The sequence below is a fragment of the Biomphalaria glabrata genome, chromosome 16, assembly GCF_947242115.1.
Source record: "Biomphalaria glabrata chromosome 16, xgBioGlab47.1, whole genome shotgun sequence".
In the NCBI taxonomy this organism is placed as follows: domain Eukaryota; kingdom Metazoa; phylum Mollusca; class Gastropoda; family Planorbidae; genus Biomphalaria; species Biomphalaria glabrata.
In genome coordinates this window covers 10,263,834-10,282,065 of record NC_074726.1, presented here as the reverse complement: position 1 = coordinate 10,282,065, position 18,232 = coordinate 10,263,834, and the positions used below count along the sequence as shown (strand labels likewise).

At 35.9% G+C, this 18,232-nt stretch overlaps 1 protein-coding gene across 2 annotated transcripts; it reads right to left on the bottom strand.

Moving 5' to 3' along the window:
- Positions 1 to 1,089: 1,089 nt before the first annotated feature.
- On the bottom strand, positions 1,090 to 16,485 carry LOC106057269 (carbohydrate sulfotransferase 11-like). Of its 2 annotated transcripts, XR_008775456.1 has the most exons (12): positions 16,360 to 16,485; positions 14,474 to 14,531; positions 12,054 to 12,169; positions 11,089 to 11,270; positions 10,716 to 10,891; positions 10,336 to 10,454; positions 9,407 to 9,455; positions 9,113 to 9,250; positions 8,354 to 8,519; positions 3,388 to 6,682; positions 2,447 to 2,705; positions 1,090 to 1,200 (listed from the first exon to the last, which is right to left on the bottom strand). XR_008775456.1 is itself a non-coding variant. In XM_056014679.1 (10 exons), exons 2-10 carry the CDS (start codon positions 14,485 to 14,487, stop codon positions 6,347 to 6,349), a joined length of 1,296 nt encoding a protein of 431 aa, XP_055870654.1. In that variant the 5' UTR covers positions 14,488 to 14,531; positions 16,360 to 16,485; the 3' UTR covers positions 2,865 to 6,346. The 2 variants fall into 2 exon arrangements, 1 of the variants encoding a protein (XP_055870654.1); XM_056014679.1 differs by lacking the exons at positions 1,090 to 1,200; positions 2,447 to 2,705 and having other exon boundaries at positions 2,865 to 6,682.
- Positions 16,486 to 18,232: the final 1,747 nt, after the last annotated feature.

Sequence of the window (18,232 nt, the reverse complement as noted above, 5' to 3'; positions counted from 1 at the left end):
ATCAATTCAACTCCCCTTGCTCCCTCTCTCTCTTTTTCTCTCTCTCTCTCTCGCTCTGTTTCTCTAAGTCACCCTCTCTCTTCCTCTTTTTTTCACTACGTCTCTCTCTACGTTTATCTCTCCCCGACCCACCAATCCTCTCTCTCTCTCTCCTTCTCTCTTTCTCCCTCTCTCTCTCCCCCTCTCTCTTACTCCCTCTCTCTCTTCCTCTCTCTCTCCCTCTCTCTCTCCCTCTCTCCCTCCCTCTCTCTTTTTCTCCCTCTCTATCTGCTTCTCTCTTACTCCCTCTCTCACTCCCTAGCTCTCGCCCTCTCTCTCCATCTCTCTTTTTCTCCCTCTCTCTTTTCCTCCCTCTCTCTCTCTTTCTCTTTCTGCTTTTCTCTCTCTCCCTCTCTATCTCCCTCTCTCCCTCCCTCTCTCTTTCTCCCTCTATCTCTCTCTCTCTCTTTTTCTCCTTCTCTCTCTCCCCCTCTCTTTCTCTCTCCCTATCTCTCTCCCTCTCTCTTTTTCTCCCTCTCTCTCTCCCTCTCTTTTTTTCTCCCTCTCCCTCTCTCCCTCTCCCTCTCACTCCCCCACTCTCCCCCTTTCTCCCTCTCTCTCTCCCCCTCTCTCTCCCTCATTCTCCCTCTCTCTCTCTCCCTCTCTCTCTCCCCCTCTCTTTCTCCCTCTCTCTCTCTCCCTCTCTCACTCCATAGCTCTCGCCCTCTCTCTCCCTCTCTCTCTTTTTCTCCCTCTCTCTTTTTCTCCCTCTCTCTCTCCCTCTCTCTCTTTCTCTTTCTCCTTTTCTCTCTCTCCCTCTCTCTCTCTCCCTCTCTCTCTCTCACGTCCCTATCCTGTTGGAGGTTTTACAAACGCTGCGTATTTTTTTAATTCTTAACTTTTCTTTTTTTTATCCCCAGGATTTCCAACTACTTTCATCTCTGATTAAGCATCGATAATTTTAGATCGAAGACATACTAGTACAATCAACGAGTACAAATAAATAAAAATGATGATGAAATGCTTCTAATTAGGATTACAGTATTTATAATGTCTTCGACTAGTTTATCGTCATTTTTTCTTGTTACAGATACTCACTTCTTTCTATTGTTAGCCTAGACTTGCAGCCCACAAGCGCCTCCATGTGGGCGATTTCGTGAAATTGAGGACGCTGGGAGCCAAGAGGAGTGGTAGGGGGTGTTGAGCACAATGGAGTAGGGGCTGTAGGTGAGCATAAAAGCAGATTATAGAGATCAAAGAAGAAACTAGAGGTGAACTGAAAAAAAAAACATAATTTTTTTTTTTCAAAATGAACTCTTGCGAACTAATTAACTAGACAAATTATAATTAGCTCGCTTCTAATTTAAGAATAGAAACAACGTCAGAAATTGAGTTCGGGAATCTTCTTCTTTTTTAAATTAAATTCTTACTCTGTTGCTGTAATCGCAGGGTATCTATTGTCTTTGGTTGGTGTGTGCGTAAATGTTTATGATTTGATAATCAAACTAGGTAAAAAGCATTTTAAAGTAAAATTCATTTTATCTACAAATGTTAATATATTAATATGTAAATGTCAATTAAAAAAAAAAGAAAAACCCATAGCTAACATTCAAATAGAATAAATTAACCTTTTTCTCACAATGAAAACATCGACAAAGTCGGTCGTGCGGAAAACTTGGTAATATAAGAATAGAAGAGAACTACTCTCCAAAATCGCAATCAGATCAAAAGTAGTCCAATAGTCTACATTGAATGACAACCTTTTCAATTGAGGTTACGAAACCAAGTCGGCTTCACAAATATATAGATATATCCAATAAGAAGTAATTTAAGAATATTATTGAACAATTAAAAACAGTGTACTATTCAAACATTATTCTATTCAAAATTAATATAACAAACAAACGGCAAAGCAGAAAATGTTTTAGTGACCTCTTAGAAAATTGCAAAGCTTTTCTTTTTAATTTAATTAAGTCTTATGATGTTGTTTTTAAATTGATTGAAGTTGACGTTTAAAGTTGTACAAACTGACCTGGGACATAAAAAGACTTTTATTTTGGTTAATGATGAAATATTATTTCAAAATTGTGTAGTTATGTAGTTTATTGCGATTTTCGGGGCAACATCTGTGGTTGGACGCTCAAATGACTTCATAAGTAATATAGAATTAAGGAAATCCTGATCTATTCACTATTCACCTTGTGAGTTGTGATACACAGGTAACACCTTGTGAGTTGTGATACACAGGTAACACCTTGTGAGTTGTGATACACAGGTAACACCTTGTGAGTTGTGATACACAGGTAACACCTTGTGAGTTGTGATACACAGGTAACACCTTGTGAGTTGTGATACACAGGTAACACCTTGTGAGTTGTGATACACAGGTAACACCTTGTTAAAATTTTAGCCACAAAATTGGATCCTAGTTGAATCTAATTATAATAATTGTAAATAAAATACAAACCCATGCCAAAAATCATCTCATCTTTCAACAGTTTCGTGAAAGATGTGATGTGTCACATGTTCAACTCCTATCGTAAACTGTTGTTCGCTAGATTTCGAAAGGTAATTGTATTGTTCTTTTTGTTCAGCTCTTTAATACACTTTCTTTTTTTTTTTTGAGAAACATGGAGATTCATCAGTTAGTGATGACTCCTTCTTCTTCTTTTTTTTCTTCTTCGTTCTCATTGTTATGTTGGAATGTTCAGATGACTTGATGTGACCTAGAATTAGGATAGGTCATAAGACAAGTGACTTCTGCTGTACTGGCAAGTTAGTCTAGTGATATTTTGTGGTCCCTAAATATACTACCCATGCTATTAATTATAACCTCTAGATATATAACATACTAAGACATACAAGTAATAACTTTGAGATTTCAGTACAACTAATAAAGAGTTTATTTAGGAACAAAAGAAAAAGATTATTAAAAGAAAATGGGCATAAGGGCCAACAAAGGTAAGTCAAATAATGAAGAAAAAAATCAAAATAGTAGGGCCGGTTCAGTTCAACACCATTATAGAACTGCCATCACAGAGGCACAATAGTGTCTCAGCTCAAAACAAACAATGAATTACAATAATATAATACAGGTCCTAACAGTCAAATGACAGTCATCCATGAGACACACAACTGTCTCTTATCAAGACAAAAGTTTGTCTTTTACATACTATACGACCCAAATCTGGTCTTTATAAAAAACACATACAGGAAAGGATAAGAGACTAAGTAGACATAATATTTACATAAACCAACTTATTAACAACAAATAAATAAAGTCTACTTAGCCCGTTATTGAAAAATACATTCCCATAAAGTGGCACACTCCTCTTGATTAACACAGTCAGAACAGAACAACAAAACTATTATATAAACATTATGGAGATTTAGTTCACAATAACGTACAGTGGTCAGCTCAAAGACTCAAGAGGAAGTGGCAATTGTACACAGTTAATAGGGACTTAAATCAAGTTATAAAGGGGACTAACTCTAATATAAAAATAAAGGTAACCACCCTTATTGTCCCTCTTGTCACACTAGACCAGAGGTTCTCAACATGTGGGTCGCGACCCCTTTTGGGTCGATTGACGATTTGCCAGGGGTCGCCAAAGATCATTGAAAAAATGGATTGTTGTCTATTCTTTAATTGATGTGTGTGTGCGGGGGGGGGGGTCGTGGCTAAGTGGGGGATTGTAAAAAGGGGTCGCCGAGCATAAAAGGTTGAGAACCGCTTCACTAGACCAATACATGAGATGAACTACGCAGTGGTTTCCAAATCAGGAAGCTCTCCATATAGTTTTCTTTCTATTGGGATGTTTTGGGGCCAGTGTCTTATACGGGCCTCTTGGTAAAGAGAGCAGTTTTGGAGGACGTGGTCAGCATTCTCTGGTGATACTCCACATGGGCAGATTTCACTGGTTCCAATTTTGAGCTTCCGGTACATGTGATGTCGCATTCTGTTGTGTCCGCTCCTGAGTCGAAAGATTAGACATTGGTCTTCTCGGGATAGCTTATAGTAAGTGTAATCTTTTTTGTGATTTGGATGAGTAATGACTTAAAGAAGACTAATAAAAGATTAGTTTTACATGGTAGGCATCTAACTCAAAGGAATGAAACCAACCTACAACTGCATGGAATGAATGAGCTTTCATTGACTAAATCATTTTCTCTTTTATTGAGATATTAAATCTATTTTAAATGGTTTACTTGAAGAAGCCGAGAGGACCGGGAAGAGCTGGGAAGCCATTAAAAAAACTAGCAAGAGACCGTGGAGGGTGGCGTGTTTTTGTCGAGGCCCTAAGTTCCTTGAGGAACCCAAAGGAGTGATGATGGTTAAAGGGTTTTACAATGTCACATAACTTGTTAGTTGACAACTGAATTAGGCCTACTGCATAAGGACATGGAAATCGATGCAATTCATCTAACAATGCTTTACGAAGAAATGACGACTCACGTCTAGGATGTAATAAATAATATATATATATATATATATAAGACATTTTTAAAAATCTGTCACTGATGTTCAAATTAAGTGGCAGAAAAAAAAAGAATTAACAAAATTATGGCTTCAGTAAAAAAAATGTTAACATAGGGGGCACCACAGAGGAATGGCTGCATTTAAATGTTCCAGTGAAATTCTCAAACTGTAATCGAAAATGAAATTATTTTTAGCTTTTCCACCAACATACATGGTTTAACTGTATTTAGTGCGTAACAAGCTTAATAGTTTAGGCAAAGAAATAGACTGGATGTAGCCACTAGAAGAGATTTTAGCCTTACTTTGGCTATTTTAAAGCTTGACATTTCTAATATTGTCAGTCTGCAGGAGACATAAGGTTCTCATTATTTATATATATAAGTTTTCAAAGGGACGAATTCCGTAGTAAAATATTGATCGGCACTATCGACGCAGCTGGAGTCTCTTGCATAGCTGACGTGTGAACGAAATAGTCAAAGAACACACCAAGACGGTTGATTAAGATTAAGAACTTCACGGATCAAGGGAAATCTGGCAGTTCGTGATGGATGAATGATCATATCAACAATGGAGGTATTTTGCAATTTTTTTACCTAAACGTGACAGGTGACAAACATAAAGACAAAGCTAATAGAGGCTTTTTATCATAAGAGTGCCGCCAAAAAGAAAAAAAAAGGTTATTTGAATTTTTTTTTAAAGGGGGTGTGGAATTTAACTCTTTCTCTCCTAATTGACGATGTCAACGTTCATTTGACCCCCATTAAATTAATGTTTTTTTTTTATTTTTTAAATTTAATTTGTGTTGTGCAATAATAACATGCATTCTCCTATAATTTGATACCAAATATAACATTTTCTGATAACGAGCAACAAAGTGATTGAAGTTTAACCCTAACAGGAGAGTGAAATACAAATGAGCAAAACGAATAATACTATCGGAATGAGAAAAAAATAATTTCGGAGAGAAAGAGTTAACATAGTTACCTGTGTACACAGAAGGCCCGGCACTGTATAAACTACCATGTTAAACATTTTGGGAAAAAATTTCCTTTCTGTGCAGCCTTTACAAAAAAAAAACAAAAAAAAACCCTAATATTAAATGTAATTGTATCAATTAGTTTGGATCTGTCTTATAGTTATGCCCAATACCAGACTCTACATAATAAATCTGTGCGATTAGAAATATTTTTACCAATTATTTTTTTTAAGCTTTTAGCTTACTCAACGCGCTATGATCCGATCACTTGTCTGGACCCAGTTGTGAAAGCGGGAAGGTCAAGGTGGTATCTTGTGAAGGTTTAGTTGATCATTTTGTTTTTAAAGCATAAAAAAATGTTCATTAGAGCTCAAGAGTCTTCAAATAATTAATTACCAATACTTAATTAATTTATTTTTCAATTGATTCTTGTGTTGTCAGGTAAAAGAAATAATTGCACACAATTTCAGCTTGATCCGAGATTGGGTGTGGGAGAAATAACGTGTACACACTTTTTACCAGACAGACAGACGGGCAGTTTAATACAATTTATGACTGTCACGTACTTAGATCTAGATCTATAAAATAAAATTATGTGTTACATAGGTTAGGGTTGAAAAAAAACAACTTTACTTCTTTTAACTACTTTACAAATCAACGCCTTGATCTAACTTTGTACAAAATGTTCAGTCGCGGATATTTACGGTTTTCAGTCTAGTAGCATATATAAGTCTTTGGTGTGCACATTTTTACCAAAACTTTATGTCTTTAGAATTAGTTTAAAATTTGTGAAGACCGATACTAAGTTATCTAAGCGTACCGTGATTACAAAATACTAATTGCCTGCCACTTTGCAAATTTATCATGTTAACTATTATTTTTCTCTACGCTAATACAACGTTTCAAAGTCTCTATTGAAGCCTATCACCAAACAAATAAGATGGCTCCTTGTCATATTGAAACATTTGAAAATCTGAAGCATACAGAGACTGAAGTTTATGTATAACTTCCATTGGAACCCCTTTGTAGGCTTGAATCATCATCTTCTTCTTCTGATCCGCAGGGGCGTAACCTGGCTCTTTTTTCCAGACACTGTATGTCTCTTCACATTTTTGAATGAATATTTCTGGTGTCAGGCTATGGCGGTCATATTCAGTGAATGGGAAAGACGCAGTAAGAGGAAGGTGTCCGTTATATTGAAAAGCTTTCCACAGTCTGTAATAAACATCTACATCGTCAAAGCAATTCTGTGAAAGTAAAGGTATGAAATGTTATTTTAAAAATACAGAGAATAGTTAAAACTGCATACACATTTAAAAGAACATAAAGTTATTCAAGAACATTACAATTGCTTTATACATGAGATGTTTAATTTGCTTCTATATTTGTCAAACAGAATACAGGGGTGGGTGCTATATGGTCCTTACAATGTCCGGCCTTGAAATCAAGGATGTTATAACTCCCATAAGTCCCATATTAGATTTGAACCCGAGAAGTTCGGTTGGTAGAAATTGTCTTTATCACTGGTCATAACATTACATTGTAATTAACACTCATCTCTTATTGCTACATAATTGTTAAACAATCTTGTAACAAAACAAAATGATCAAGCTAATTACGTCATAAAAATGAGGATCACTGATCACACAGAATTGTTTTTTATAGGTTCAAACATATGATTAATGGGATTTACATAGCATTCAAAGAAGGTCTTTTATATCTTTATGGTTCCCTAACCTTTGTGTACAAAATGTAGACTAGATTATTGTCTTATGCCCGCTTTAGAAACTCTTTCCATTTTTTAATAAGAAGTAAATAAAAAGGTCTTATCTTATCGTAAATGATATAGACGTTACTTCAAAAAAGAAGATGATTACTTCCTACGCGTCATGCATTCAGTCATGCATATTAAGTCTTCTCTCTTGAAGGCTTTCTAAATTTAGTGATTTCACTCTAGTCTGATAAATTGTATCTTACAATATACAGGCGTTTCTTCAAAAGATAATATAAGTATATCCTACTTGTATCCATGTCTTCATCTAGTGTTGCTCTAATGGCAAATGGGAAAAAGAAGCACTTGTAAGAATTAGTCCTAGCATAGGGAATAAAGAAGGTGTATGTACAAATGAGTAGTGCAGGAGATAAAACGCTTGCCTTGTCGTATTTTTTCAGTATTACTCCCCAATCAAGTTAGACTTAGTCAACATAATTATCTCTTGTACTGATGTGTCTTATCTTAAATGATACAGACGTTACTTCTTTTTCTTCTTATTATTAAACTGTCAGGTAGAGTTGAGCCTTCAGCTCTTAGAACTTTAGGCTAGCAAAAGTGAACAAAAGCTCCCTCTCACCGGCCTGAATGAGAACGCTGTTCTGTCTGACGGGTGGGTCAGACTCGCGACAAGGGACCGCGTACACTAAGACCCCCGCCATTTTCCTTTTCTATACCAAGCTAACTGTGCGGGACACGCTATTTATGTAACGGCCCCTTGAGGAACAGCGCCTGGATTGTGACAAGGTTGTGGGAGCTTTTTTACAACTCCGCACAGTGCAATGAGGATGCTCTCGCACCCCCTTAGGCACCCCCACGGGAGTCTTGTTTTGCTACCCTTTAGCCTAATCGTTTCCTCCTACGATCGTTTCCACCCGGGCGCCACTATGAGGCAGGGTAGCATGGCCGGGAGACGTGACTTCAAAAAAAAGAAGATGATTACGTCCTAAGCGTCATGCATTCAGTCACGCATATTAACCAATGACTTAAATTCTGCCAAGTGACTGGTTTTCCTGGCCACCTCAGGCAACCCATTCCATGCTCTATTAGCACTAGGGAAGAAGGAGCATTTGTACAAATTCGTCCTAGCATAGGGAATAAAGAAGGTGCATGTACAAATGAGTAGTGCAGGAGATAAAACGCTTGCCTTGTCGTATTTTTTCAGTATTACTCCCCAATCAAAGTTCGACTTAGTCAGCAGATTTATCTCTTGTACTGATGTGTCTAGTGCGGTATTGATCTCCTTTTCATTCAAGAAGCTTTTTCGTGGTAAATTCAAAATCCAAGTCAGATTTAATTCTTTCAGTATAGTCCTGAAAATTTAAGATTTAAACAAGCAATATAAATACTTTTTTAAAATACATACTTCTAAAAAAACAAAACAAAGCTTACATTAAGTGTATCAATTAGTTTGGATCAGTCATGTAATTAGATTTGTAATAAGCCTCAAACGACAATCTATAAAGGGGACTAATTCAGCTTATACCAGCACTTCAGTCAATTACTATTTCTTTCCCTTATTTGAGATACAAAACAAAGTAATTTATTACCAACAAATAAATAATTTTTTTTTTTATTGATTCCAGTATTGTCAGGTCAATGAAATAATTGTGCAAAATTTCAGCTTGAACTGAGATTGGGTGTCGGAGAAATGACGTGTACAAACTTTCGGCAGCGAGCAGAGAACAAACCCAGGCCAATCGAAACGACCTAACGAGACGACCTGATATTTCAGCGCACATACCGCACGACCAGGTTAGCCATCGCAACCAGAGGACCACCCCCCCCCTCCTCTCCTTTTTTCCAATGACTATATTCGGATAATAAATAGTTCATGGTAATCAAAAGTAGAGAAAAAAAGTGTGTAAACTAAACCAAATGTACTCAAGCCTATTCAGAATGGTACCGAGTGTCTGTACTAAACGTTTCCATTTTCCCAATGATGTGAGGTTTGAACCTACAAGGATCGCAGAGGTGGCTGTAAGGTTTCCAGTGGTTGTTTAACAAGTCAGGATTCTCTCTAAACTTGTCATTTGTGACATACCTGCCAAATAAAATACGAGTAAAGACATCTTGAAACGGTGTATTTAAAGAACAAATACTACCCAACACTTTTGTTATTATTTTATGTTCTCAGAAATAAAAAATGTAAGCACCAATTTTCACGAACAAACGTAAGGAACATGCTACAAATACTTACAATAAAAACTGCTGGAATGTAGCGTTTCCGTAACATTTCTGAGATTCAACTGAAAATAAATAGATTTTTTTATTCGCTAAAATAGATTTGACAATGCGTAATCATGCTTCCTATATGCTTGTCTGTGAGATTTTCTCCAGGACACTAGACAGTAAATACCTCGAAACACCAAAACTTTAAAAATATGTTTGGACAAAGAGATAGCATTGTCAGCTCTGGGAATGGACCGTTTGAACTAGAAATCATTGGATACTTTTATTTATTTTACATAATTTATTACAATACCTCTATTTAACTCGTTACTTCGTGGAAACTTCTGGGTGGGCTCAAAAGCCTGGGTGGACACGGATCTCAAAAACGGCTCTATCGATTTTCCTAGAAAATTTGACAGTTGATGTATATCGTTGGGAAAATAGTTACTAGCTTGTTGGCCACATTGGGACAACTCTAGTTTGGCGTTATAATTTTTCGCAGCATTAAAATAATTAAATTTTAATTTCGCTAGATAACGAGATACACATGTCTTCGGGTATTTCACATTCATTCAAAGGTTTACTGTTTAGATACATTTTGTGCATCGTCCTTCTAAGTCTAAGAGCTTAAGGTCTATCATTGACATACATAAAGTGTAGTAGATCTATACATTCGATTAACCAGGTTTCTTTCTAGAATGGAAAAAAAAAAAGGGGGGGGGTGTAGAATGGTGCGGGTTTAACAATGTTCCTTTTTTTTAAATTAAACATTTAGTAGTTGTGAAAAGAAACTAATCGCTCTATAATTTGTATCAAAAAAGTTATTTGTCTTTTAAAACAAAAGTATTTTTAATGTTTTTCTTTTTCCATCATGAAGCGCACTCAAATGGAAGAGTTTATACAGTGCATGTGTACAGGCTTGGACGTAAGTAATCTTTACAATATTTCTTTACCTACCAGATATATTCAAAAAGCGAGCGATGTGTCTCCCTGTATTTGGCCACTCCCCTGGAAGCCAAAACTTATCAATCCAAGCTGACCACAGCCTGCTGTAAGGTTCTCGCACAAACAAAAACCTGGAGATGAACAAGACATGACACCCCAAGACAAGTTACAAGGCAAGTAAAAAGACAAGTTACAAGAGAGGTTACGAGAAAACATACAAGCAAAGTTACAAGAACAAAGAGAAGACAAGCTACAAGAAACATTTAAAAAAAAGGTTACAAGACAAGTTACGAGACAATTTAGCAGACAAGTTATAAATTACACAGTTGACTGAACTAGGCACTCATTGCGCGAATTCACAAAGTTCTTATTGGAGCCTTGGGACAAGTTACCTCAGCGATGTGTCCAGGTGTTCAGGCCAGGGTTCATCGAAGTACACAACCCTTATACTATCAAAGGCCAAGGAGTGTGTCAACATTCTGGGTATATCAAAAGGACTCTCATACACGTTTCCTCCTGTTTCATTGTTGATATATCGAAAGATATTCTTCCAGTAGGTGCATCCCACCTGAAAAAGATTTAGCCAAAAGTCTGCCTATACCTTATTATATTATGCTAGCAATCTCTTTTTACGGAGAACCATGCTACCCAATGGAATTTTATGGTTAATACGTCTGAATATTTTTCATATTTAAATCTAATGACTTAACTCTTACAAGAATTACAAAGTGTATCAAGCTCAGATCAATAGTATTCAACACTTACTTTTTCAATCGGACAGTACGCCATCGTGTTGGCTTTGTCGAAGAAATATTTGTAGTGGTGATTGGATGATGTGGTCGAGCAGACATGAGATAGAGCCCGAACTCTGTTTTGGTAGATCTCAGAATCTTTGTTCAACTCTTCGTTTTGGTTTTGATAACGTCGTTCATTTGGCTCGTTCTTTGCTGAAGAAATTGAAAGAGAACAGTGAATAGAATGAGAACAGTGAATAGAATGAGAACAGTGAATAGAATGAGAACAGTGAATAGAATGAGAACAGTGAATAGAAAGAGAACAGTGAATAGATTGAGAACGGTGAATAGAATGAGAACAGTGAATAGAATGAGAACAGTGAATAGAATGAGAACAGTGAATAGAATGAGAACAGTGAATAGAATGAACGCTAATTTATAAATTTGAGGAAACAAAAAATAGAATATTCATGATCATGATCTCCAACACTGAGTGGATATTAACACAAGTACAAACATAAATACAAATAATAAAACAAACACTAAAACAAAATACAAACAATAATACATATTCAAAACAAATTCAAATACAAATATAAATATCAAAACAAAACACTAATAGAAATACAAATATAAATGCTAATTATTTGCTAATACACGTACTTATACAAACATAGATACAAACAATAATGCAAATTCAAATATAAAAACAAATTCAAACATAATACAAACATATATACAACATATACTCTAATACAAATAAAATACAAGTACGTGTACAAACATAAATACAAACAGTAATACAAATTCAAATACAAACAAATACAAACACTCATGCAAATAGGCTACAAATACTAATACAAAAGCAAAGACAATCACAAATGCATACATTAATATAAATACAAATACTCATCTACTAACACAAAAACACACATTTCTACCAGCCTCAATACAGACACTAATCCCTTCATTGTTTTCTGCTACATCAGCACAAACCTTCTTGCACAACATTAAACTGAACACGTTGGTAGACGATGTGGGTTAGGGTGACGAAGGCGATGCACAGGGCAAAAAGTTTAAATTTTTTCGCTCTAATCTTTCTTTCCAACAATCTAGGGATCAAAACAAAACAATAATTTTTAAATTTTACTTTGATGCGATGTTAGAGAAATAACGTTTTCAATTGTTTAAGGGGACAAAACCTCACATATTTAACGATATTTGAATAATATATTAATATATATATTAAGGATTAATATTCCTTGGTTGTATCAAATACAATAATAAATTAACGGTAATAAATTGACTAATTGTTTAATTTTGTTTTATTGATTCGTATCTTTTCTACGAAAAATGAATAATTGTGCAAAGTTTAAACTTGATCCGAGAATGGAAATTGGAGAAAATGACGTGTTCAAACTTTATACCAGACGACGAGACAGACAGAAAGAGTTGATATTAGCTTCGTAGAAAAAGTCTTTGTACGTGAGTTTCACTTTAATTCCTACTAAACACATCCAAACGCTTTATTTTTACATCATTTATTGTATTTCATCCTTTTTAGTGCGTTTAATAGAGGCGATGTTTCATTTATTGTTTGTTTGTTTTTTACTTTTCATTATTACATAGCTTATATTATAACACTCTGTCTGTCTGTCTGGTACAAACTATCTACACTTTTTTCTTCCACTTTCCATTCTTGGATCAAGGAACAAAAACTAAATCTCCACTAACGTGTGTTCAAGGTATAGGTAAATCTCTAGACCAAATGCAAGTTTAAAATAATTATTTTTCCAAAACTTATAACAATAATCCAGAGCTTTCCTTGTGCGGCCAATCAGTTATTTTTATTTCCAAAAATATACATATACATACATAAATACGTATGTCAAATTTTCGGAAAATTGTTTATAGCCGTTTTCGAGATCCTTGTCCACGCACCCACCTTTAGCACTTTAAAAGTTTGCAAGCTACTAAGAGGAATTCTGAAAAGTTAAAAAAAAAGACTTCACTTTGATGAAGTGTCTTTACATCATAATAGAAGCGGGCATGCTATCAATAAATATTAATGACTATTTGATGTTAATTTAATTAATTTTAAGATGCAAATATAACCAAATTGGGTTAACCGACCAAATAGCAAACTGCAAAATAGCAATGTAAAAAAAAGAAAACAGTTTTCTAAGATAGCGAAGTCTGTATATTTATGTATTTATGTCCTGCTCCGGCGGTTATAGTTCGTGTCAGTGCACGATTCCACAGGAGACATTGACATGACTGTAGACTTATACAATTCGTCCATCGTGGTTCGATGATGACCCCTTTTCGTTGTCCAGAAGGTGAGGGCTTTGCACTGGATTTATTTCCTTCTCATGTGGCTGGTGAGACCTATATAAGCCCGAATGGTCTGCAGCACACTAAGCAGGTTATTCCAGCTGGAGTTCGTGTCATTGTGGCCTTTCTTTTTCTCTGACGCTTTTCTTTTGCCAGAGCTGCTCCCTTGTCCACTTTTCATAGCCCAACGCCATGATGCTCTATCACGTGTTGCCCTCCCCCATATGACTTGACTTATTTTACTTCCGCTAGCATGTCGGCTGAAAATAAGCTGTATTTGAAACAAAATTATCGAATTCGTCTGTGTGTTTAATCTTATAATTAAACTGTGTCATTGATTTCTCTTTTTTGTCAGAGATTTGGAACAATATAATGTATGACAATGCGTGTTATAAAAATTAGAAACACAAACGCATTCCATAAAAGCTAGATCTAGATCTATTGTATTATATAAATGTAGATACAAATGTATACAGTGTAGATCTATCTATCTTTTTTTTCTTTTTTTTTCATTGTTGTCTTAAAAAGGTTCTCTTGAACATTATGTCTTATAAATTAAGTACATAAATAAGAACCTAGGTTTTTCTAAGTTAACATATTTGAGGGTGTAATAATAAAACAGCAGATACCTAAATAAATGTATATAGAAATCATATATATGATATATATATATATATACATACATACATACATATATATATGTGTGTGTGTATGTGTGTATGTGTGTGTCGGCTTTATATTATATAACATTATATAACATTCTTAACTGCTTCTATTGAAAATGAACTTGTGTAACTTCTTTTTAAATAAAAATGGGTCTATTTGCCACTGAAACATATATAATGTTTACTTGCAGCAATATAGCCCAATACAAAGTTGTTGTTGTTTTTCAAAAAACGTATTAATCTGTTAAAGCTATGTTTTTGATTCGTGTCCATCCCGGCTTTGATTTTTTTTTTTTCTTTGGTTGTTTTTCTTGTTGTTTCTTTGTTGTTTTTTAACCCCAGAAAGAATTAGCAAGCTGATAAGATGAATAGTATAAAGAAAACGAAAGTGAAATTGACATTAAAGGTTAGACCTACGTGCGTCTGTTCATGTCTGTTCATGTCCAGCAAGATTTATGTTAAAAAGATTGACAGTCTGTTGGCATGACAAGAAAAAAATATTTATTGCAACAAATAGTCTTGCAAAGCGTCTTTTATAAAGACTCAAATGTAACTAACGCTATTAAAAAGTTATTTTGAGCTTGTAATGGGCGACAATACAAAAATGATATGGTGCTTATTATGAACGCGATTACATTAAATGAAAAACATAATTATAAATTATAAATTTCTTGAATCGATTTACTCAATACCAATAAAATGAAATGGACATTTAATTGATGAGAAAAAGGTCAAACCAATCCCAGTAATCGATTCTAGATCGTATTCGATTTGCTTTCATGGTGTCTTATGTGACATTGAGACTAGTGGGGTAGCGTCCTTTGATCCAGGAGTTGTCTGTGACATTGAGACTAGTGGGGTAGCGTCCTTTGATCCAGGAGTTGTCTGTGACATTGAGACTAGTGAGGTAGCGTCCTTTGATCCAGGAGTTGTCTGTGACATTGAGACTAGTGGGGTAGCGTCCTTTGATCCAGGAGTTGTCTGTGACATTGAGACTAGTGGGGTAGCGTCCTTTGATCCAGGAGTTGTCTGTGACATTGAGACTAGTGGGGTAGCGTCCTTTGATCCAGGAGTTGTCTGTGACATTGAGACTAGTGGTGTAGCGTCCTTTGATCCAGGAGTTGTCTGTGACATTGAGACTAGTGGAGTAGCGTCCTTTGATCCAGGAGTTGTCTGTGACATTGAGACTAGTGGGGTAGCGTCCTTTGATCCAGGAGTTGTCTGTGACATTGAGACTAGTGGGGTAGCGTCCTTTGATCCAGGAGTTGTCTGTGACATTGAGACTAGTGGGGTAGCGTCCTTTGATCCAGGAGTTGTCTGTGACATTGAGACTAGTGGGGTAGCGTCCTTTGATCCAGGAGTTGTCTGTGACATTGAGACTAGTGGGGTAGCGTCCTTTGATCCAGGAGTTGTCTGTGACATTGAGACTAGTGGGGTAGCGTCCTTTGATCCAGGAGTTGTCTGTGACATTGAGACTAGTGGGGTAGCGTCCTTTGATCCAGGAGTTGTCTGTGACATTGAGACTAGTGGGGTAGCGTCCTTTGATCCAGGAGTTGTCTGTGACATTGAGACTAGTGGGGTAGCGTCCTTTGATCCAGGAGTTGTCTGTGACATTGAGACTAGTGGGGTAGCGTCCTTTGATCCAGGAGTTGTCTGTGACATTGAGACTAGTGGGGTAGCGTCCTTTGATCCAGGAGTTGTCTGTGACATTGAGACTAGTGGGGTAGCGTCCTTTGATCCAGGAGTTGTCTGTGATTCGATATGAATGTTCCTATGCTATAAAATTACTTTAAAATTGTAATTTGTTTCACTGCTGTTTTATTTTTAAATCAGAAATTTTATTAATATATTTTGTGGTCTGAGTACGTCAATTTTGAGGATTTGGCTTATTTTGTTCTAACTTTATATCACCTTTATTTGTGTCTTCTTTATTGCTTATGACATAGCTTGCTAAGTGACAAAGTGTTATCAAAATATAATGGAACTTCATACTAGCTTAAACACTTACAATCACACATAAATAAAAGATCTAGTAGGTAATGAAGATATGAAGATAGAAGAGATGAAGAAAAAAGAGATAAAGGAAAAAAGAAATGAAAAAAATTTAAGAAAAAAAGAGATCAAGACAGACAAACAGACAGACAGACAGACAGATAGACAGACAGATAGACAGACACATAGATAGATAGATAGATAGATAGATAGATAGATAGATAGATAGATAGATAGATAGATAGATAGATAGATAGATAGATAGATAGACAGAAATACTAATTTATACCTATCCGAATGCACCTACTTACTATGTATGTCTTCTCTTTCAAATGAATCACAGAAAGTTGTGTAGACGTTCTTTAATGACATCTGCTATTGTGTTGGGATGGACACCACCAAGCTCAATCCATCTGTGACATCACTTAGGCCTAGCAACGCAAAATTCACGTGAACCTCGTAAAAAAAGGAGACTTGTCACGCTGGACTGAAACAAAACACCGAAGAAAAAACAAGCTACTTGATTAGGCCAGTAATGCATGTTTGGACCCCGTCGTGTTTAGTCAATGTTTTCGCATGAGTTCACGCGCCCAATACAATATAAATTAGTCTAGAAAGAGAGTTAGTGCTACAGATGTGTGAGCGATCCATTCCTGATGGTCCAACTCAAACATTATTACAGAAACGAATAATTAACCTTTATCAGCGAATATTAGATGTATATTACCTCTATTATAGTGAACCTGAAAGAGAGGAAAGCCACTATTACTTTATTATGGTCTGATCGTCAATTACGATTAATCTTCAAGTCTAGAAAAGCAGCACGGAAAACCAACTCCTAGATACCCCCTTCCCCCCCCCCCCCCGGTCTACAAATGAGATTGGACCAAAGCGCTCTGAGCATGCTATAAGCATGAAAGTAGCGCTATATAAAAGCTATAATAATAAAAAACTTATCGAAACGGATTGGTTGATACAGTACCTCATCCTGAAAAAAAAAAGCTTGGCTTGCTGTGGCTTGGTGTGGCTTCGTGTTGCTTTTCATATTTTGTTCTCTTTGTCATTTTTTATTTTATAACAACTCACTCTGTCTGTCTGTCTGGTGATAAGCGTGTACATGTTGTTTCTCCACACCTATTCTCGGATCAAGTTGATAATTCGCACAATTATACATTGACATAGACAAGACATGAATCAATTTAAAAGTACCCAATTATTTAATTAATTATTTGGTATTTCAGTACTTTGTTTAATAGCAAAAAGGGAAAACTAATACTTCGGTATTCACAGAAATTAGCTCCCTTAAATAATTATAAACGCTATTTCTTCAATCAAGTTGATACTTTAAACAATTATTAATTGTACCTAACAAAACATGAATCACTAAACAAAAATACCCAATAAGGCAATGAATTATTGGTAATTAATTATCTTGTTTGTTATTAGAATAGGGACATAACTTATACATTAATGGTAGATATATTTTCAGGACGGAGTTCTTGTCCTTTAGATAAGATTTTTTTTTAAGGATTTTTTTTTTATTTTATTTTGCTTGTTTTTGGAAGACAGCAGTATTTTATTTTTTGAAGACTTCAAAACCTCCTGTGATCAGTATTTGTTGTAAGGGAACAGTTTTTGTCAATCAAATCAGTATCAAACTCTGGTTTAGTTTCCACGATATAGTTTTCCTAGACCAGTGGTTCTCAAACTTTTTAACTTGGCGACCCCTTTTTATAACCCCCCACTCTACCGCGATCCCCCCCCCACGCACACACATACAGCAATAGAAGAATAGACAAACACAGTCCATATTTTCGATGGACTTAGGCAACCCCTGGCAAATCGTCAATCGAACCCAAGGGTGTCGCGACCCACAGGTTGAGAACCCCTGTCCTAGACCTAACCCTAACTTTAAGTTGGGTAGGAACCAAACACCCATGCATCGTTGTACTTACCAGGTCTAACCATTTGTCTTTTTCTCTTCACAACCATTTAGTTAGCCAGCTCACAGCAGACCGCTTTCTTTTTCCATAGTTGTTATCTGTCGTTGACTTGTAGCACCAAACTGCTGGTAGACAACTAAACCTTTGCATGGGCAATTTATCTTTACTAATAAAGCTACAAATAACTTGAATAACTTCCTTTTGGCGATAAAGCCACCTATGTTGCATCCTTCACAACAAT

Coding starts and splice junctions, on each gene's coding strand:
- LOC106057269 (XM_056014679.1), bottom strand. Junction 10,892..11,088: donor CGTACTGTCCGATTGAAAAA/GTAAGTGTTGAA, acceptor AATCTTTTTCAG/GTGGGATGCACCTACTGGAA. Junction 9,251..9,406: donor ACATTCCAGCAGTTTTTATT/GTAAGTATTTGT, acceptor TTTATTTGGCAG/GTATGTCACAAATGACAAGT.